The sequence below is a fragment of the Python bivittatus genome, unplaced genomic scaffold (assembly GCF_059951505.1).
Source record: "Python bivittatus isolate LINGU-HERP-01145 unplaced genomic scaffold, Pbiv_v1 ctg000590_np1212, whole genome shotgun sequence".
NCBI classification, from domain to species: Eukaryota; Metazoa; Chordata; class Lepidosauria; order Squamata; family Pythonidae; genus Python; species Python bivittatus.
Genome location: NW_028277086.1, coordinates 23733954 through 23756383, shown reverse-complemented (window position 1 = coordinate 23756383; position 22430 = coordinate 23733954). Strand labels below are relative to the sequence as shown.

At 38.4% G+C, this 22430-nt stretch overlaps 2 protein-coding genes across 7 annotated transcripts in view; both read left to right on the top strand.

The window, feature by feature from the left end:
- The window catches only part of DPY19L4 (dpy-19 like 4), a 40568-nt gene extending 31015 nt beyond the window's left edge, over nt 1-9553 (top strand). For 2 of the 3 annotated variants that reach the window (XM_088149113.1, XM_088149115.1), the window contains exons 14-19: nt 495-615; nt 2025-2081; nt 2985-3067; nt 4111-4243; nt 4755-4913; nt 6585-9550. In XM_088149113.1, coding sequence (XP_088005239.1) covers nt 495-615; nt 2025-2081; nt 2985-3067; nt 4111-4243; nt 4755-4913; nt 6585-6749 — 718 coding nt within the window. In that variant the 3' untranslated portion in view covers nt 6750-9550. Of the gene's footprint in view, nt 1-494; nt 616-2024; nt 2082-2984; nt 3068-4110; nt 4244-4754; nt 4914-6584 lie in introns of all 3 variants that reach the window. The other variant, XM_088149114.1, reaches the window with a different exon arrangement.
- Nucleotides 9554-12350: 2797 nt separating this feature from the next.
- Nucleotides 12351-22430, top strand: part of INTS8 (integrator complex subunit 8) — a 29157-nt gene continuing 19077 nt past the window's right edge. The window contains exons 1-8 of one of the 4 annotated variants that reach the window (XM_088149110.1): nt 12351-12466; nt 17109-17303; nt 17772-17946; nt 18334-18474; nt 19047-19118; nt 19828-19879; nt 20896-21078; nt 21424-21531. In XM_088149110.1, the coding sequence (XP_088005236.1) occupies nt 17174-17303; nt 17772-17946; nt 18334-18474; nt 19047-19118; nt 19828-19879; nt 20896-21078; nt 21424-21531 (861 nt within the window). In that variant the 5' untranslated portion in view covers nt 12351-12466; nt 17109-17173. Of the gene's footprint in view, nt 12472-16839; nt 17304-17771; nt 17947-18333; nt 18475-19046; nt 19119-19827; nt 19880-20895; nt 21079-21423; nt 21532-22430 lie in introns of all 4 variants that reach the window. The other 3 variants (XM_088149111.1, XM_025174222.2, XM_088149109.1) reach the window with 3 other exon arrangements.

Genomic DNA, 22430 nt, shown 5'->3' with positions numbered 1-22430 from the left:
TAAATAAAAAGAATTACTTAGACCCACACAGAACTGGTATTAGGCCTAGTTTTTTGGCACTGAAAGAACCTTGATTGTGTTGATATGTGACATCCTCAGGAGAGGAACAGGGAGAATGTGACCCCATTTGTTCTCCTTGACCTCTCAGAAACAATTGATATCAGTGAATATGGCCTCTTGCTGGTTTGGGTCTGAGATGTGGTGCATTTTCATATGGTAACTGACTTTTATCCAGAGGTCTGTTTCCAAAGTTTGCAGAGTGTTGTAGATGTCCCACAGGTTTCCATTCTGTTTCTTGTTTGTATTAATATGGACATGAAATTTGTGCCTATGAGGCTACCTTAGAATTGGCAGTAAAGTATCAGTATTGTGCAGTTGAAATTTAGCTCTATTTCTCATCAATGTCTGAGTTCAGAGAAGTTCTCCCAAACTTGTCTTTTTTGCCAAATCTATACCACACCTCACCTTTTTTCTGGATTTGTGTTGTTCTCTAGAATGAAATATGTGTGGACTCCGTATGTTTGCATGATTGCAGCATTTGGAGTCTGTTCTCCTGAGCTTTGGATGACTCTTTTCAAGTGGATCCGACTGAAAACTGTACATCCTGTTCTGTTGGTGAGTTCATCTTGTTTATAGTGACCATAAGGAATGGCTGTATTCACTGTTAAGCACATGGAATGTCATCTCCCACCAAAATCATGATCTGGAGACAGGATATAGCCAAGCCTTCCTAGCCTGGTGTCTTCCAGTTGTGTTCAGACTGCAGCTTCCTGAAGTTCCGGGTGGCTTGCTCAAAGGCTGTTCTGAGACTTCTAGGAGGCCATCAGTTTAGGGAGGATTGATAGTGTGTATGGGTAGGATTTGATAGGAGTATCAGTTTATGGATAGGGCATGCTCTATAGGATTTTATAGGTGAAGACTGGAAAAGACTCATGGTGAATATGTGAGAAATGTATACTATCTCTAATCTGCATATTTATTTGAACATGATTGTTGCAGTTCAGGATGATCTCTGTATTTGATTTGTTATATGGCTGAAGAGCTGTAGGATTAGAGAAACCTCATGGGTCAGGCAGAATGTGAGCTACAATGCCATCGTGACAGATGCATGGTTTAGTTATGGGCAAGGGAGGCTACAGAAATACTATTCTGTAATATACTATACTATAACATGCGTTTCTGTGGCTGTTCTTATTCTATGATCTTGGCTACCTGGCAAAATAGCCTTCCCGAGTCAAGGGCTAAAGACCAATCAGGAGAAGGAAAGACTATGTGTGACCTGTTTTGGCAAACTGCTAAGGTGCTGAGTGGGTGCTAGGTTGTGTACCTTCTCCTCTTCTTCCCTTTGTGTTTGCTCCAAATCAGAGGCTGTAGTAGCATATGGCAATTTGAATACTTGGTTGAGCAGATGCCTGGGTTAGACGGTAGGACTTTATTGATGGTTGTCTCACTAGAGCTGAAGAAGTAAAGGCATTTTGGTATCTTGTGTATGCATGTGCACGTGCTCACATGTGCTTAGATGGTACAAGGTAGTTAACTGAAAACATGTAAGTTTGTAAGTTCATTGGCCATTTTCTGAGCATAGGTGTCATCTGGTGCATTCAGATCTCTTAGAACTAGCATCTGTCAATTTTATATTTTCTGAGTTATACATCTTTTCCATCACTTCCCTAGCTGAAGTGCATTAGCTGTGCATTAGAGGCACAACTGTTTTGCCATATAATGCTGGTATATTGGCAGCCTGATATAGTATGAGGATGTTTTGTTTAGCTGAACCATTTATTTCTGTACTTACTGACTGCTGCTTTGGTCCAAAAGGACTCTCTATATGTCATCTTTTGTCAATTTTAGGAGGCAATCTTATATATGCCTATTAAGAAAAAAATTCAATAGGTTGTATTCCTAAATAGAACTGTAGCCCTAAAAAGCGTACAGTAGTGTTTTGAAAGAATCTGAAGTTACATGGGTGGAAACTAAAAAGAAAATCCTAAATATAACTATTTTATGTCTATTCACTCTTTTAGGCTCTCATTCTGAGTATGGCTGTTCCAGCTATTATAGGCTTTAGTTTGTGGAAAGAGGTAAGAACAGAATACATGAAGCATAAATAATGCCACTCTTCCTTCTCCTCATTACCCATGCAGAATATTGGAAGATTTAATGATAAGAGATAGTACTTGGTTTTGAAGCAGCTTACCACATTTTATGTATCGCAATCTTGCACCCAGAAATTTTCCAACGAAGATATTTATCCAAATGTCTGCAACTGAAACTGTAGCAGTAAAATGGTGTAGGCCCGTGTTTCTCAACCGTGGCAACTTGAAGAGGTGTGGACTTCAACTCCCAGAATTCCCCAACCAGCAAGGCTGGCTGGGGAATTCTGGAAGTTGAAGTCCATACCTCTTCAAGTTGCCAAGGTTGAGAAACACTGGAACAGACACTAAATAGCACTTTTTGTCCTGGCAAGTGACTGTACTTGGCCAACTTTGAGCTCACAAACTATGCAAGATCAGGCTTGGTTAATATTTGGATGGGACACATCCAGTGAATACTAGGGCTATAAGCTAGAGTGGAAAGTTGAAAAACTGCTCTGGAAGAAAGCAGTGGTAAACCGCTTCTATGTTGCTGCTCAGAAAACTACATAACCTGGGCTTGAAGGAGAGTTTACCTCTCAGATGCATTCCAATAAATTTATGTTAAAAAAAGATCTCAGATTGATATTGAATAACTTAACAAAACTAGAAGTATTTATATTAATAAACTAAGTTCGAATTAGATGTACTTAAGCCCAAAATACGTATTTCTATTAAGATGGGTTTTGACGAATAAAGCGAATTTTGCAGTACGTAGCAAATGAATTTTGGAGCATGTGAAGTACGGTTTGACGGTAAAGCTAGAAAGGTGTTTTTAGTCCACCTTCCTGCATTATTTAAAGTTCTGTAATTTGTCTTCCCACAGTTCATAGCCTTGGTGCTTCCTTTTAGTTTTTTCCTAGGATAATGGCAGAACTCTCAGAGCTCCAAGAATTTTATGACCCTGATACAGTAGGACTCATGACCTGGATTAAGTAAGTAATCTTTACTTTTTTCTTATTACAGAATATTTCGGTAATCTACACTATGATTCACAGTAACCCTTTATCATATAGTGGGTCCAAGCGTTCTTTCCCAAGTTTATCTAAGCTTGTTGTGGGCTATGCTATTCAAGTTTCGGGAGACAGCTGTAGAACCATTATCTGATCAAAAACTTGTGGTTTAATCACACGAGTTTTAATTAACACTCCAACATTTTCACATGTTAAAAATTTGATTGTTACGTGGCGATTGAGTAGGGCTTTAGAAACTAGCAATGATACATTTGGAGAAACCATAGTTTCTTTAGTGTTAATGTTTGAATCTGGAACTCTGACTTGTTTCCTTTTTAAAAAAATCAGCAACACAAACCAGCAGGAAATGGTTCAGTTGCATGAGGTAAGACGATATGGAGGAGGAAATCATTATAGTTGATGTGGACCCAAACTGTTCAGGAGTTTAAAAGCAATAACCAGTGTTTACAGTCAGTGAAATAAAATAATAAAGCCACATGCCCAATCAAAACCTTTTCAGAGGCAGCACCACAAGGAACACATTACCAGAGTTCAATTTTGATGTTATGAAAACGTGTTAATCATGCAGGAAAAGGTGCAGTCAGCTGGAAGGTGTGCCAAAGTACCGCTGACTTTGGTTGCTTCTGGGCCATCCAGTATCAGGCTGTTGGGCAATAATCCTTTTTCCAGGCATGAATTACAGAATCATCTTAAGATTTATTGAAGTCATAGGGAACAGGTTACCAGCATTTCAGCAACTGAACTATTTCCTGTTAGAAGTCTTTTATCTCCTAAGTCAGTTGGGTTGATCCTTTTGTAATTTCATTATAATGGCTGTTCTGTGAAGGAGGCAGGTCTTTTTACTGATTATGGATGAGCTATTTACAAAACCACCATCCAGATTCTTACCAATCTGAGAACGGATCCTTACATCTAGGACCAAAGTCTGGCTTGAAGAGCATTTCTGAACTCTACATATGCCTTCATGGAATGTATGAGAGACAAGACATTATTATTTTTTACAGAAGACAGGCTCCTATTGCTGCTGTGTTTGCTGGAAGTCCACAGTTAATGGGTGTGATCAAACTGTGTACTGGATGGATGGTGACAAATCTACCCTTGTATAATGATGATGACCTGCAAAAGAGGAATGAGAATGTGAGTCTCCATTTATCCTAAGATAGCAGCTGCCTTGCATGTAAAACTAAAACTGAAACTTTTTCAGATGCCTGAACTCAGACTTCACAGATAAACGTATAATACAATATTATTTCTCAGTCCCTAAAGCTTGTAGCACCTGCTCTTCATCCAGAGGTCCAGATATATCATCAACAGGGAGGCCCTGGAATCTATTCTAACTACAGATATCAAGAATTCTTCTTGGAAGGCTTGGACCTTTGTGTCCCCACTCTCTCTGTCCCTTCCACCTAGCTTTGCTTTATCTTCTGGGGAGCTTCTACATACTGTGGTCTGTCCATATCACTCCCTATGTCCAATCCAAGAATTCCTCATCTTTCTGGATTAAGCTGGGGAGAGGATGGACAGTTTTGCCCCAGGTCTCTTCATCTTCTCTTCCAAAAGGATAACCAGCTGCTGCTTCCAACATATGTATTTCCAACTGATTTTTTGAAATAATATTTAAAAAACTGATTATCTTTTAAATCCTTAGATTTTTCAGATCTATTCCAAAAGATCAGCTGAAGATATCTACAAGATACTCACATCCTACAAAGCTACATATCTGGTTATAGAGGATTCAATTTGCAATGAAGTTGGACCAGTGAGAGGATGCAGGGTTAAAGACTTATTGGATATTGCCAATGGCCATGTAAGTAGCAGTGTGACATTTTAAAGAATTCAGCCACCAAGTTTGGTAACTTACAGGATATATTAATAACCTGCACAATAAGCGTTTTACAAACCAGTGAGCTGAATTCAGCATGTTTTTTCAGAAGCAAGATCTACTTGCTCAGGGGTGATTGCTGCAGATCAATATTACTTAGGACACATGCATCTTGTGTCTCATTCATCTGAACGACCGCCTAAGATTCTGAAAGGCAGTCATAGAAGGTAATCATAGCTGAGCAGTGCTTTGAAACTGAGTCTTTTGATTTGGCCCAATGCCACAATGTGAATGCTACATATACACTCTTGACTTGAAAGAGCAAATCTTTGGACAGACAAATCAAGGTACTTCCAATTATACGTTATACAGTAGTTAGATTTTGGAGTGCTTCTTTGTGTTGGGGAGGGAAGAACCTTCACATGTGAGCTTTGTGCATATAGTCTGCAAATGCTTTTGGGTTTTTTTCCCTTTTTTGAAGCAAGAACTGAAACAATTTACCGACTGCCAGAACTTGAGGCAGTGCCTTCCATTATTGCTTTGACTAACTGGGCACAGCAGAAGATTCCAAGGAGTTATTTGACAGCAGCATTTCCCAGGATGGCCAAGCTCCCTGGGAACAGTGATTCCCCTAAACACACCTAGTAGGCACTAGTTATGGATGGCTGCTCTAGAATACATTTTCAGCTTTTGTGGGATGTTGAGCAAGCCTGTTGGGTTTTTTGGTTGCCTGAAGTGAATAGAGAGTAGATTCTAGAATGCGGCTAATAGTCTCCTGAGCCTATGCAGGGAGGAGGCAGGTGGGCTGGTGGCTTATGTCATGCTGGGACATTGGGGGCAACAGCTGAGAGGAGAGGGAGAGGAAGGTGCTGGGGAAGACTGGGGAGGTGATGAGCTGGTGGGATATGCCATGCTGGCAGCTGCTAAGGGGAGTGGGGGAAGAGGCCATGAAATCCACCAGTTTTACCCTACTCACCCTGTCTGGACTTTGTTCCTTGGAACAACCGAAGTGTTCCAGGTTTCATTTCATGTTCCAGGTTCAAAGCCAAACCATTTTCCATGTTCATGCACACCCTATGCAACTCCGCCATGATTTTATGAGCTCCTGCTCTTGCATAGAATTCTTCCTTCCTCTTTTCCTCATTGCTTTATGGCTTAGACTTGGTATAAGGATCTAATCCAGTTTCAAAATAAGAATAATAAAACTTCTGGCTGGATTTATTAGGTTGGATCTAAGTTTTTGTTTGCTGGTTTATAAAATACATCTAAACTATTTGTTTCTTATTATAATTGTGATGAAAATGTATTTCAAATTATAAAAATGTTCAGCATTGAAAATCATTCAGAGGGAAGGTAAGTGTTTGCAGAATATTAATGTAGCTTACACTGAATTTTTTCCAGACCTTGAGTAGAAGCCATATTATACACATTATACACATGTAACCATTAATTAATCAGTTACATAGGTATAACATTCTTACTTTTAAAAACTGCTACTCTTTGAATAAAGTGCTTTCTCCAGAACCTAATAGTAATACTGCAACTCTCACGATGGCATTTTAAACATGAATTTAATTAAGGATTCCAGAATACAGTGTGTTTGGTTTCCTCCCTGAAGTTAAATAGGTATTTTTCTTGTTTCTTGTTTTCTTTTAGGTTTATTATGAAGAAAATGACAGCTCTGGCTACTCAAAATATGGGCGGTTTTGTCAGGAGATCAAAATGAACTATTCTCCATATGTGAATTACTTCACACGAGTATACTGGAATAGGTCTTACTTGGTATATAAAATCAATTCTGTAATATCTTTCCAATCCTGAGAAATGTGCAGCTTCTCTTTTGAAGATGGACTCTGCAGAATTTTTAAAAAGGCTAAGGTTACCAACAAACCCTTTTTCTATTGCATATACATTGCAGACATACACAAAGGCACATCACTGACTACATGCAAATTGCTTAGTGTATCCTGCATGAATATTGCAGACTAACTCTGACACAGCAAGAGGGGAGAGAAATGTGCTCCAGGACTATAAAAACAGAGGATCCAACTGTCTTCCAAGAATTAAAATGCATCTTTCCAGCTTTTCAGCTTTAATAACCTCATTTTTGACATCAATTTGGTTTCCTAGTTTCAGTTTCATAGCAATTACTCTTTTCAGCTATATTTGTTTATGTTGGCAAATACAAAAAAAAAAAAGAGAATTTGCTGGACATTATTCTCCAGTTATGTACATATATCTGGGTTTGGAAGTGGGGTGGATAGGGAACGTTCTGCCATTTTCATAGTTTGGAAATCCCGCCATATTCCTGAAATTTGTTACAGTGGGAAAAGTGGGGAGTCAAGAGGTTGATGACGATAGAGATGGACTGAGGAGTAAGGCTGTGCAGGATAAGTCCTTGGCTGAGAATGACTTCTTAATTGTGGCTGTTTTCGATTTTTAGTAAAGCATTATTATACTCTGTTTGGTGAAAAGTTTGGATTATATACCCAATCAATCAGTAATAGTGTCCCAAATAAGTTGAATTAAATAAGCAAGATTTCCTTTCAGTTCTGTAAATCATATATTTTAGGCACTCATATACATCTATGTAAAAGGATGTCAACCAACATAAAATCCAGCCCTTTAACAAGAAAAGGTTGAAGGCTCAAATTCCAGGAATTTAGCTTCAACTACTTGCCACTTTGTGGGATTATTCTGTTACTTGCTAGTTTGTTTTTGTGTAACTATTGGCATTCATCATTTTGTCCTAGTTGCTATTAGGACAAATTATTAATTGTGGCTTAATAAGAGTATGCCTCCGATTTACTCTCCTGTTCTTACAAACTGGTTTTATGAGATGCCCAAACAAGTTTGGGTTTGTAAGCCAAAATTAAAGATCAGGTTTCGTCTATGAATCCTGATGTATTTGGGCAGATGCAGTTCAATTTTATTTCTTCCTGATTTGTTCATCCATTTGAATGGTGGAGCAAACAAACCATATTTACATACTCATTTTTGTTGTTTTCTATTAAATTCAGATTTCTGGCTTAATATGATATCTGAATGTGGCTGTTGTTTAAAATATTTCTACAAAGTGAAGTCTAAATGACACTGCAGACCAAGCTAATAACATGATTGGCTTACTTTCATAAAGTAAAAGTTTATTATTACATTATCTTTTTAGTACAACTTTGTTCTTCACATCTTTTTTTATTGTTAAACTTTCATTTCTATTTTTTTTCTGCATTTTCCCTCTGATTTTGATCTCATGATCTTGAATAAAAAAGAAAAAAGTTATTTAAGTATATGTTCCTAGTGTACTTGCTGAAAAAGTATTTTATCCAGAAATTATATTTTTTTCTGACTTTAAGGGGAAAAAAATTACTTTGTAAGTATTTTATCATACACTTGTTGTATGGCATTTTTAGGGAGGCTAGTCAATGCTGCTTTACATTATGCAAGTCGAAGCAACTTGGATGTAAGAATTGGAAAATGTAACTGTTTTTACATTTAATTGAACTTAAAGGTCTCCTGCCAGGGATGTCCACAGGAGTGGATTGAAAAAGTCAAGATGGCAACAACAACTGTGCAATCAAAGCCCCAACCCTTTTTTTACATGTGTCATAGTGCACTAAAAAAGGGTGCGGCTTTGATCTCATAGTTGTGATACCAACTTGACTTTTTTGGCCCCTCCCTTCAGCCACCCGTTCCTCCTCCCATAAGGAATTAATCCAAACCAGTTCACACAACTTATTGCAGTGTGGGGTTTGAGCAAAATCATAAGGGACTAAAAACTGAAATGTATTAATTTTGGAACTGTACGTGATTTTCTTTAATATTACAGCCATTTATTTCTGTACAAGTTCATTTACGTCTCTGTACTTTTCTATTGTGACAGGAAGTTAACGAAAGAGATATTTACCTTGAATAATTTCTAAGAGAAATTAACTTTTCAGTACTGCTAACGGTGTTGCTGTGAGATTTGAGTGAGGGATGGGAAATAGTGCTCTTAAATGCTCTGCTTACCTGGTATTGAGAAATTTCCTTTTATTTCTATTTGGCTTCTGATGGCCATTGAAGTATATACAGATGGGAGCTAATAGGCATTTAGTTCAGTGGTCTTGAATATTGAAAACAAAGCCTAATTCTCTGAAGTGGATGGATTGACTTAGCCTTTTCATGAATCCCAGTCCTTCCACTCAAAGTGCAGTTAAAGTTCAAAGTTCTAAAAAGGATCCCTTTTGACTACTACTCCCAGCGCTGAGTATTGTAAAGAATTTAGAGAATGATAACATATTTATGTTACAAGAATATACAAAATAGTTCTGTGCATGAAGGAGAGACGTGTATATCTCCCTTGAGTTTTAGCATGTCTTATAATTTAAATAATGGGGTGTCTTCCCATACTTCACTGATCATGCTTGAACTGAAGAACTTTAAAGTTGTAAAAATCTCTTACAATGCTGAGTTGTAATGAGATGCTTTTGGAAAGAGGTTTTTAATGGAGAAAAAGCAGCTCTTAAAGGTCCCTCATGGAGACCAATGTTTGGTCATAATAATAATGTTAAACTACACTTCTTACACTGATTTCTGAACTAGCTGTTGGAGTTTTTCGGGGGTTGTGTTTCATGTTTTGCTATTCCTTCAGGATTAGTAGAGAGATTTGGGAATCGTGTAAGCATCACATCAAATACGTATTCCTCACACCTACCTACTATGGTTTAAAAGGAAAAATAATTGTAGCTGTTAAAAACACATATACACAAAACCACTGGCTGTTGGTGTTGCAATCCTGTGGGAAAATGTGCCTTGTAAGCTGCTATTTTTTTTAAAAAAAAGCAAAACTCAAACCTTTGTGTACTTTGCAGATTTTTTTTTTTTTTTGGTCTGAGGAAATCCAAAAAAAACAAGACCTTGTCTTGACTCTGGTTTTAAGAAGTCCTTCTTACAGAAGAGGGAAAGGAGAAATATCTAGTGGTTGATAACACCTAACTGTTAACCTATGAGTATGGTGTGGGACCCAGATCCCTTTTTGCAGAGTTCATTATTTTTCTGTATTAACTTGGGTGTATAATGAAGTCTGCTTTGGGGTTTAACATCATCACAGCCATCATCTTCTTCCCGGGTAATTGTCTCAATTGTTCTCCCTTTCTTCTGAACACTGTTTTAAGAGATTGTTAAAAAATGCAATCCAGTCTATCAAGAAGCATGACTGACTTTGCTGGAATTACGTTAGGGATTGCTATCATGGGAACATAGGTTGCTGCTTTAGAAATCTTGCCACCTAGCAGTCTAAATTGGTATTATTCAGAAGTGCAAATGGTTGAAATGATCCCTGTTGTGGATGCAAGCTTGAAACCAGGGTGTCTACAAAGCATGTGTTGTATCACTGAAATAATTAACTGCTTTGCCCAGTCTGGTACTCTTCAGCTTTGCTGGACTACAATTTCTGGAATTATAGTCCTGCATCTCTGGAAGGCATCAGATTTGGGACCATTGATAAATGTAATAACACCATAACTTGCCTGCAATACGCACAAGGAATGCACCCAGTTAATTAGACCAATGAGGGGGACAAGCATTCATCCTTCCCTAAATGTGAAAGGAAGGGATAATATTTTGATCTTAGGAAGGAGAAAGGTAGTTCTGGTTTCTTGTTCCTGAAGTAAGAGTGCTGCTGAAAAACTTAAGGCGCTCTCACCATATTGTTATCAAAACTGCCAATTTTGGCCTATTTCAAAGCAAAAATTCAAGAGAGGGCTGTAGACTACAGGTTTTCAATGCATCTCCAAAAATAAAGGATCTTAGCTAATTATCTTAATCTTTCATCATAAACATCTACATCAATCATGATTTTAGATTAATCCCTTGCCATGTATCCATGTAAATAGACATATTTCAATCATGTTTCTGAAACAAGCAGGCCTTTTTCTAAGCAGGTGCCCATCAAGCAGTCACCATTCTCATTCAATCTAATGACTAATAATTTTTTTCTGTACTTTCTCATCTCATTCCCATTCATGTCACTAAGAGAATAGCTTTTTTCTTCATCCTGTTCATTCAGAACACTGCACAATTTTCCCCAAACTCATCAGTGGTTCTTTCATTATCATCATTTGCTAGAGCATGGCATGCAATTATCACCAACCTATGAATTCCAATAGACAGTGTTACAAGCCTTAGTTGTAACAATAGCACACGTAGTGTTCCCTCCTAACAGTAAAGACACAATAACTGGCCACAAGTATAATCAAATCTCAGTTTTATCCCAAGCATGTTCACACCTCCTTAGGTGTAGGTCTATCTGAAACTGAAGCGTGGATTTCAATGTTCAAATTTATCTGTATCCCTTCACGCAGGAACAAAGGTATGCAGATATGCCTATGCACCAAAGATCTTGAGTTCATTGTCAGCTGGAAATGTAAAGCCAGATTTCCTAACTCTCCAGCATCTGAACCATTCTAACATACAGGGAGCAAATACAGAGCAGATGTCAGTCTCCTTTCACTTACTAAAAGAAAGCAGCATGAGAAGAATGAGGCCATCTTAGTTTTCTGCAGTTTATCAAATCCTGGTTCACCCACCTAAATCAACCAGTGCCAGGATTAGCATGACTGAGGCAGGAATTCCCATTTTAAATATCAACAAGACCCAGTTTCACGTATCAGGTGAAGACCTAATTTATTTAGGTAAAGTCTCCTGATGATCTCAGAGGCACATCCATTTAGTTTTGTTGGCAATAACATGGAAGTGAATTGCCACTGCCTTCTTTTCAGTTCAACATCTCAGACTAGTCCTTAGTCCCCATATGGAGAAATCCAATCTAAGTACTAACCAGGCCCAACCCTGCTTACAGACCAAATCTGACTGGGATTACCACCTGCAGAGTCTTCAAGCTTTCAGGCCTATTTAACCATGATTTATTGACTAAAGGCATTGCTTATAAGTAAGCCATAAATCATAGTTAACAAGCCATAATGGCTCACTTAAGATGTGTGAAACAGACACTCACGTGAAGATTTACAAACTATTCACCTTTACTTGCCACATTCAATCAGCAAAGAGCTGGAGCAGCTGATTATCTAATGCTGTATCCTCGCAATAAATAGTTGACTGAACATAGGAGATAATCATACTTTAGCCTAGCGTGTGGTGCTAACCCGGCCTATGTCGGAGAAGTTTGCAAAAACCCTTGACAAGAGAAGGAAAGACCCCGACTGACAAGCTGGACCCGCGTTCAAGGTCTTTCGAACCTACCCCGGGACCATCTTGCGCAAAAAGCGCAAGTAACGCTCTTTGCTGAACGAAAAAGAAGGCAGGCAAGCAGGAGGCCCAGGGCGAATCACATTAGCGTTCAGCCCACCGTCGCCTCCTGAGTGGTCAGAATCGAGGAACGGAGGCAGAACAAAAGCTCGCCCAGCTCTCTTTCCCCTATCGGAGGCCGGGAGGTAGGAGAGGGGGAGGGGAAGCCGCCGGCGGCCATTTTGGTTGATGGGAGGCAGGGCGCCCGCAGGCGGTGGGGACCGCATCTGCGAGAGGATCGAGGTGCGGAAAAGGTGAGGTGAGACGGAAGAAGTGACTTTTCTTACCTGTTGTGTGTGTGTGGGCAGGCGAACTACATGCATAACAAGGAGCAGGCATTTGCTTTCACATAAACGAGGAGAGCCAGCGGTAATCGCGGGTGGCCTTCATGTGGGGCAGGCCGGGGCTCTGAAAGGATGGGGCATTTCATTTATGGATTTAAATCAATGTCTTTCAAACTTGGCCGTTTTAAGATGTGGGGACTTCAACTCCCAGAATGCCCATGCTGGCTGGGGAATTCTGGGCGTTGAAGTCCACACATCTTAAAGTGGCCAAGTTTGAAAAAATCGGATTTAAAACATTTTTATAGGCGCCCATCTTAAAACAACTCTGGGGGGCTTACAACCAATGAAACAGTATAAAAGCAGTATAAGACAGTATAAAGCCAATTAGCAGTAAAAATAGAAACGGGAAAACCTGGCACTACAGCCACACTTTTGCTAGGAACTATTGCTGGGAACGAGGACAGAAGGCCACGATAGGGCAGGGCAGATGTCTCAACAGCAGGAACAACAAGGCTTTCCTCCTACTCCATCAGGGTGCTGTGGTGAAGAGCAGAGGTGGGTTTTGTGTGAAAGGGAGGCATCTCAGTCTTGATATGGAAAAGCAGTTCTGGGCCGGTGCTCAGAGCTACTCTGTTCTTCAGTCTGTCAGAGATATATGTCTCTCCCGAGTCACTCTTGGGCCACTGATTCCAGGGTCTGGTAAAACACAAACCAATCAGAAACAAGGTTCATTTTAGAAAATTGAAATGGGCTAGTCCCAGCATTCAGAGACCTAGTAAGTGCTTCAAGACTATAATGGTGTAAGGGGGTATTAAGGGGGTGGCAGAGGAGAGTGCAAGAGGTATAGCAGAATAGATGTGTTGTATGGGAAACAATTGTGGGCTGGAATTAATTTCTTCTAGATGTGTACAGTAGTTTGTTATTTCAGAGAGTTTCCGATGCATCTCTCTTCAACTTGGTGTGCTGCCTCAGCCATAACCATGTGAGCCAGCGATCAAGAATGGTGCAAGTTCCAACCTAAAACACTTGGAGGGCAATAAATAAGAAAAAGGTGTTCATACGTACAGATATATTGGAAAACCTGACTCGTATCATTTCTATTCAAAGTCCACTGGTATTATCTTTTTCTCTGTTCAAGTGCCGATGTGTATCTGGAAAGCAATTGTGATTCTTCTTGACTTTAAAGAAACATAGGCCTCAATAAATCTATTAGTATTTAAAATGGCACAGTACTCTTTGTTGGTTTGAAATAATGTACCACTAATAGCTCAGCAGAGCCCATAGAGCAGAAGGAATCTCATTTTCTTTCTTCCAGGAGCAGTCTTAGTCTTCATGCCATTGCCCTGCCTCCTGCCCCTTAGAATAGGTGTTTGGTAGTTATCACTGCCATTATTTATTTTCAATGGAGCAGCTCATCTGGCATCATTATCTGGCACCAAAACCCTGCCACGTGGGAGAGATCAGGCTTCCACATCCTAACAGCTTCTAGATGAAAGTGAAAAAAAAGCACCTGGCTTTATAGCGTTGAGCAGTATGGGGTATTAGTCCTTCCATTCTTGGACATACACCAATCTCACATAGCATAGGCACAAATAAATTTTATTAGAAAGATACAATTGTATAAAAACTCTTTTGAATTTTTAGAATGCAGGTAATCAGTATTGGAAAATATAGGTTCCAATTCAGCAATCCATCAACTACCAGTAAGTGGAACAATAAACAAGATCCAACTGAGCCTTTAAAGTAAATATAAGGATTTCAGCAGATCATAAGATGGCACTGATCTGCTATCAATATGGCAAACCTTTTTTAAGTACAGTAGCACCGGTTCTCTGAAGTATTGGTTCAAATTGATAGAAAAATACAATAGCACTAAATTATATAGAGACATAAAAGTGATTGTTTTAACAATCTAATTTAACATCTTATTTAACATCTACATGAGGCTGCTGGGTGAGGTGATCTGACAGTTTGGGGTGAGGTATCATCAATATGTTGATGATACACAGCTTTATATCTCTACCCCAGGCTGCCTTAGTGATGCCATGGATGTCCTGCCCCAGTGCAATGGTCTTTGACTCAACACAAGCAAGATGGAGTGGCTTTGAGCGTTTGGGCCTTCTGGTGACACTTTTTTCCACCTTTAGTCCTGGATGGGATGGCACTGCCCCAGACGGACCCAGTGCACAATCTGGGGGTCCTCCTGGACTCACGGCTGCTGCTAGAAGAGCAGGTGGCAGCCATGGCTAGAAGGGCCTTTGCACACCTTTGGGTTGTGTACCAGTTGCACCTATTCCTAGACCAGGAGGCTCTGATCACACTCATGCCCTTGTGACCTCCTGTCTGGATTACCACAATGCACTCTACATGGGGCTGCCCTTGAAGAGTATTCGGAAGTTTCAACTGGGCAGAATGTAGCTGCATGAGTAGTAAATGGTGTTAGACATTCGACACATCTAACATCACTGCTTCATGGGCTACATTCATTGCCAGTGTTTCCAGATACAATTCACTATGTGGCGAGATATATATATATAATAATATATATTTAATTATATATTAATATTTAATATATAAATAAATAAATTCAAGGTGCTGGTTGTCGCCTTTAAAGCCCTTCATGGCTTGGGACCGGGTTACCTGAGGGACTGTCTCCTCCCAGTTGTTTCTACTCATCCAATTCAATCTGGCAGGTTGGGCATGCTACAGGTCCCATCAGCTAAGAAATGTCAGCTGGCAGGGACTAAGAGGCATGCCTTCTCTGCCGAAGCCCTTGCCCTCTGGAACATTCTCCCTCCAGAGATTAGGATGGCCCTGACCTTGTTAGCCTTTTGTAAGGCCTTGAAGACCTGGTTATGTGCACAGGCCTAGGACCCCAAGTATGTTAAGGTTTCCTGGCTATATTGATACCTAAGGTTATAATTTTCTCGGCTGCTACATGTATATATATTTATTTTTGTATTATGTTGTATTGTTTGTATTGGTTTTAACTTTTTATTATTGTTAGCTGCCCAGAGTCATTTGTCTGAGATGGGCGGCTATAGAAATTGAATTAAATAAATAAATAATCAATTGTAACATAAAGATTAAAGTTAGTGCAGATGTAACCTTTTCCTCTATACAATAGTCTATCCTTAAATCAGATTAAATTTTTGATTCAATTATTACCTGGAAATACCTTTTTTTCTCAAAATTCTACTTCATCCAGAAGCTAGAGGACAATGTTGGTAGTTCTTTCTCTTCTGCACCTTGGCACACCTTGTTTATTTTCTCCTGGAATACTGCCTCCAGTCTCCCAAAATAACCTTTTTTGGTTGGGTCAAATCTGGCTTTTGCTTATCTGTAGAAGCTCATATCTAAGAGAAAATATGTGTTGGATATATCTGAACTGTCTGGCAAGGAGGACTGGCAAGGTATTTGAAATAAAATCAATCCCATTTTACACAAAACTAAAAAGAATGGAGGTTAATATTTCTAATATATATGATTATGTGGAATGAGGAACTGGAATATCCGACTCTGGGAAAATGATCAGTCCAGATTTTAAGAAATGTAAAATATACTTCTAATGATCTAAGGAGAACCAGTTTGGTGTAGTTAAGGCACGAGGTTAGAAACTGGAAGACTCTGTTCTAGTCCCACCTTAGGCATGAAGCCAGCTGGGTGACTTTGGGCCAATCACTGTCTCAGCCCTAGGAAGAAGATAATGGCAAGCCACTTCTGAAAACCCTGCCACAAAAATGGCAGGGACTAGTTCAGGCAGTCACCAGGAGTGAACACTGACTCAGAGGCATACACACACAAATACAAATCTAATTCATAATATTCTGTGATTATTGGATTCCTCAAATAATGTTTTAAAAAGTTGGATATCAGATACCTTGTGTAGATGTTGCAACTCTCTTATGATTTGGTCACATCTATCCATGGCCCTTTTTTGGCTTCAGATGTTAACATAACTTGGTGAAAATATAGCAGTTAAATATATAAATGTGATGTTGGATTATACTCCTAAATTATGGAATTAAACATTTTATGAAGAGCTTTGGCTCTGTCAGAACTGGGGTTTTGTAAAGAGAATTATTCTATATAGGTGGAAAACAGAATGGATTCAAGAGATGTGTTCCCTATCCATTTTTAAAATGCCTTTATATAGTAAAAATGAAAAGATGGAGCAATATGTTTCAGTATGGTCTAGATTTATGTTAAGTGATTGAACTAGTTTTGTATTAATATTATATGGATCTATTTTTCTTTTCTTCAGTTTAAGTTCACTTTAATCACTATTATTAATTCATTTTTTTGGACTGGATAATAATTATTGTATTTTTTCTTGTGTTTAGTTCTTATGTTTCACCAAAAAGAAAGAAGAAGAAAAGGTTACCAAGGAAGCTACAGTCTTGTGAAAGCAGGGCTCTTATTCCCAAGAGTTTTGTTTGTTCTGAAAACTCTTACTGTATAAATTTGGTGACAGGTTCCTCCAGATGTGAGGCCCCAATTTGCCATATTTGGATTGTGGAATTCAGTAAGAGTGAAACGATCTGCTATTAAATGTTTTTACATCCCATAGCGCAGTTGTGTTGTGATATAATCCATATGGCTTCTAAATCAGGGTGTAACAGTGGTCCTGGCCCAAAGGATTGCTCGAAGAAATCAGAAGGAACTCAAGAAAGGAAGATGAGCGTAGAAGCTGTTGATCGGGAGGCAGCCACATCTAGCCGACCATGCACCCCCCCTCAGACATCCTGGTTTGAGTTCCTGCTAGAAGAGTCTCTGCTGGAGAAACACCTGAAAAAGGTTTCTCCTGGTAAGTAATGCTGTTATTCAAAGCTAAAACATTTATCTTCATTAATTATTGCAGAGGTTGAAAGAGTGTGACAGAGTTTTCTGTGGGGGTTATTAGGATTCTTATTAAATTTTGTAGGATTCTTTTATGCAATGATGAAGTAAAAGCAGTAGTTTATATTTGCTGATCTTTACTTGCACTGGACTTAAATCTCATTCAAGGACTACATCACACAATGTATTTGGTTTTTGAATGTGTACCAGTATACATAAAAATGTTAAGTATGCATTTATACTTGAATATGACAATGTTACAATAGCTATGGTAAAGTCAGTGATATCAGTCATTTCACTAAGTTTTCTCTTAGGCAAAAATTATACCTGTATAGGATTCTTTAAAAGTTGCTTGTTTGCTTTTAATTTATTTGCTTCTCCCTAGATGGTATTTTAATGTGCAGTGCATATTTTAAACTTTTTTTTTTCTTGGTAGATCCATCACCAGTCCAACTAATTGTTCAGTTTTTGGAGCAGGCTTCCAAACCTTTAGTTAATGAACAGAATCAAGTTCAGCCTCCCCCTGATAATAAGAGAAACCGTATTTTAAAATTACTTGCTTTGAAAGTTGCTGCACATTTAAAGTGGAATCTGGATGTATTGGAGAAAAGGTATCAGTGAATTTCTTGGATAATATTGTTTACAGATAATTATGCCATAGAAAGTATTAATTGCTTGAGTAGATAGTATTTTTAAGTTTCCATTTCAAAGATACATAAACTAAAAATTTAATCTAGAGACTTATACTAATCATTGGTAATCATAATGCATAATCAGGAAAGCAAATTATGATCTAGTTCGTACCTGAATAGGAAAACAGCTGGAAAAAGATGTGTGCTATTCTGATTTCCAGCATGGAAGAAAAGGAGGATAGATGTGCAATAAAAATAGCAAAAAGGGTGCATTGGAGCCTTAATGATTTTTGTTTGGGTTATATTCTATAACAAAATTAAGAGCTGACCTATGTAATTTCAGTTATGTTTTGTCTTTTATTTTAGTTTATCAGTCCCTGTATTGAACATGCTTTTAAATGAATTGCTGTGCATCAGTAAAGTTCCTCCAGGAACTAAACACGTAGATATGGACCTTGCCTGTTTGCCTCCAACCACTGCAATGGCTATATTGCTCTACAACAGATGGTGAGATTTTACTTTCTTGAATGTTCTTACTAGAAGGAAATGTTAAGGTTAAATAAACCCTAATTTGTTTGTGAGGTTTATAACTCATACGTGCACACTGGGTAGTGGTTTTTTTTTCTTTGCGAGTAGCTGTCACACAAACAAATCAGTAACTCAGTTTGCGTGTCATACTTAGCCTGCCAAAAGAATAAGCTGTGAATTAGCTAGGTGGCTTCCAACATCTCTTCATATGAGACTGCTTAGAATAGGATGCCAATTGATTTCAGATCCTGATTCATAAAAATTACAACTTAGAAATTTGATAAACCAAAGCTAAACCCTGTTTTATTTCTTTGTCATCTCAACTAGAAGCTTGGAGAATGGGTGAGGTCAATATTTCCAGTGCATTCATTCATCTTGGTGAATGTATTATTAAAGTATGGTTTAGCATTACATGCAAACCAGCCTTTTGCTATCTTATTTGCACTAGCTTTAATTTTTGTAATAAGCCCCAATAAGTAATGCTGGTATTAGGATCAGATTGTCTGAATGATTCACTACTCAGTGCTGACAATTTTGCTTTTTTTTAATAGGGCTATCAGAACCATAGTCAATAGTAGTTTTCCTGTCAGACTAGCAAAACCTGGTCCACCTCAGTTGAATGCGTAAGTCTGTCCATCTATTTCAACTAAACCTAAATCAGGATCCAATTTTCAATTAGGCATAGTGATGGTTTAAAACCAAAATAATATATATTAAACCTTGTTCTATACTCAAATACTTGTGGTTGGCTACCTGATCAGCTGAAGTCATATAGCATATTTTTAAAGTATGTATTAAAAGATTTTTAGTGGAAAGGGGACAAAAATCCTGGCACTGACTACATAACATATAAAAATAGATTCTGATTCTCTTAGAACAAAAATTTAGGCAAAATTATTGAGTATTTTAAGGCTTAAATAATTCAGTTTTCAATCTTGAAATGCGATTTTTTTTAAAAAAATTAAAATGTAAGAGAAAAACTTGTTTTGTTACATATTTATTTATTTTTGCCTTCAAGTCAATGTTGACTCCTGGTGACTGCCTGGACAATTCCCTGCAGTTCTCTTGGCAAGATTTTGGAAGTGGTTTGCCATTGCCTACTTCCTAGGGCTGAGAGAGAGTGACTGGCCCAAAGTCACCCAGCTGGCTTTGTGCCTAAGGTGGGATTAGAACTCATCATCTCCTGGTTTCTAGCCTGGTGCCTTAACCACTACACCAAATTGGTTCTGTTGCATGCTGAACAGATAAAATACATTGGAAATCTAAATGGCATAACAACTTAATATTGCATTGAATAATAACTTTACAATTGCTTTTTGCTTTTTTGTTTAGTATGAATCAATTCCAACAAGAAAAGGAGGTCACAGATAACATTTTGAAAGTGGTAAGAGCTTTTCGCTAGGTTATTCACAATTAGAAGTCAGTTGGTACAATTAAGCAAGAAGAATGCTAAAAGTGCTAAAGATCCTTCTCATATAAAAATGGCATTTGATAACTTTACTGTGATAATTGGAGCATCTTATTTCTGACTGACTCCAGCTCCATTTGGATATGTTGAATATGTGAAGTTTATACGAGGAAGTTCTCTCAAGGAGAAATGTTTTGTACTCTTGCCTTTTGGCTTAAATCACATAATAGGGTAGAATAAGGATGTTTTGCAAGGAACTAAGTCACAAAACACTAGTTGCAAAACTGTATAGTTTCTTCCAGCATCTCTGTCTGATTAGTATTGGGAGAGGAAAAAAAATCTATTTTATACACTCTCTCTCAAGAGCAAAACAGTGAAAACAGCATGGGAACAGTAATTGTAATACGTATCCTTCAAATCCTAGAAATCTAAGTCAATTTAGTGGTGATAGGAATAATTGCTTTCATGTTGATTTCTAAAGAGATATAACTATATTTTCTTGCTCATAACTCCAAATTGATCTATTTGTGTTTAAAGCATCTTTCCTAACAGGGAAGGTAAATTCCCTATTTAGAATAATTCATAAAGACATCTGTAGCAAGGTTAGCAACCAGGTGTTCTTCTCTTTGGCAGGGCATTGTGGGTATTGTAGGACATTTGGTTGCATACATTTGATCCATAGAAACTACTTCATAAATATCTGTAAACCAAAATCAGTACAAAATAAATAATAAATCTTGATTTTAAAGAAGTTTTCCTTTTCATCCAACCTCAAGGTGATAATTGAACTCTCTTGTTCTGAGCTCAAAGAATATTAAATGGTTATTATTTGGAGATAACTGAATATATGAGATCTTTGAAAAGGGAATGGTTGACATTTGTTCATGTGAAGTTTGATGTGGCTTGAATTAGAGAAGAAGTACAGCATTTATCTTAAGTAGTCAAAACAGGTGCTAATAACTAAACATTTATATTCCTTTGGGTTGTTCCAGCTAAAAGAGCAGGCTGCTGATTCCATTCTGGTGTTAGAAGGAGCACTCAAATTAAACAAAGACCTTTACATTCACACAATAAGGACACTAGATCTGCTAGCCATGGAACCTGGTATGGTTAATGGAGAGACAGAGAGTTCTACAGCCGGATTCAGTATTAGCACTGAGGAAATGCAATGCCAAGTAGGTCAATGCTTTGCCTGAAAATGTTATTGGTTGGTAAACTACTGTTGTGGATTTATAAAACAGTTCATGGTGCCATCAGACATCCTTGACATTCCATATTCAAAGATATTGTGGCTTTCCTGTGCTTTCAAAACATGAGGAATCAGTTTCACAATTCTTGTATTGTTTTTCAAGTCTGATTTATTTTCAGTTATTTGGAAAGAGAGGGAAAGCACCTCTTTGACATAGTATGTAGTGCAGGGATTTTCTCTCTGTACATTTAATTGTTGCTTTAGAATTTCTTCTATCTTAAGGATTGCAACAGAGATTAAAATGTTCTATAATTTTTTTGGTCTCTTTCAGGTGTGCTATGATTTAGGGGCCATCTACTTCCAGCAAGGCTCCACAAACTTTGATTTATATAGAAATGCCAGAGATAAATTTTTTAGAACCAAGGAACTGATTTCAAAGGTGAGTAACACGTTTCAGGGCAAAATAATGAAGGCTTGTTTGTACTATAATAGACTGGATTTTCAACTACATGCAGTGCAAATCTGTGTTTACAGAAAATGAAGTTGATCTGTATTAACTGAGACTCCCAAGTAAGTACGTTTAGAGTTATAGCATAATTGAGTATAAGAAGAGATTTTAATAATTGCTTTATATGATTTTAGTGTGCTTCATTTTTCAACATTTTTAATGGAAAAGCTACACACATAACATTGCTATTGCTGACTTAGAATTCTGTTCAGCTGTTTGTTGTATTAACACAAATATTTTGCTAGCAATATTTATTCAGTAATTTAACCAATTGAGAGCAAAGTGAGGTAGATGGATGTAACAGTAAATGTGTACAGGTAGTCCTTGAGTTACGATGGTAATTGGGACTGGAATTTCTGTCACTAAGCAATGCAATCGTTAGGCAAAACATTATGTGACTACATCACTTACCAACAGCAATCCCAGCACTCTCCATTGCCGTTGTTAATTGAATCCCACCAGTTGTTAGTTGAGGACCCACCCCAATCTAAGCCATTCCCAGCTTGGTCTCTCCCAGCCCCGAACCTCAGTAAGGTAAAGGTCTGCCTCCTCTTGAAATCCCCACACCCACCTATCTCCTCCCCATTTCTGCCCTTTTGGCCGCCCTGCACAGCAGCACTCCTCAGCAGCAGCAGTGGCACAAGCAGTGCTGGGGCTGAAGTAGAGGCCTGGGGCCTTCAGAAGTCTCAGCTGGCTGCAGTGCCTCTGGGCCTTCAGCCCCAGTGCTGCTGCCACTGAGGAGTGCCACCTCAAGCCCCGCACCACAGCCAGCTGCCACAGTGCAAAGCCCCTGCCACTCTACACTCTGCAGGCCCTGCCGCACCCAGCTG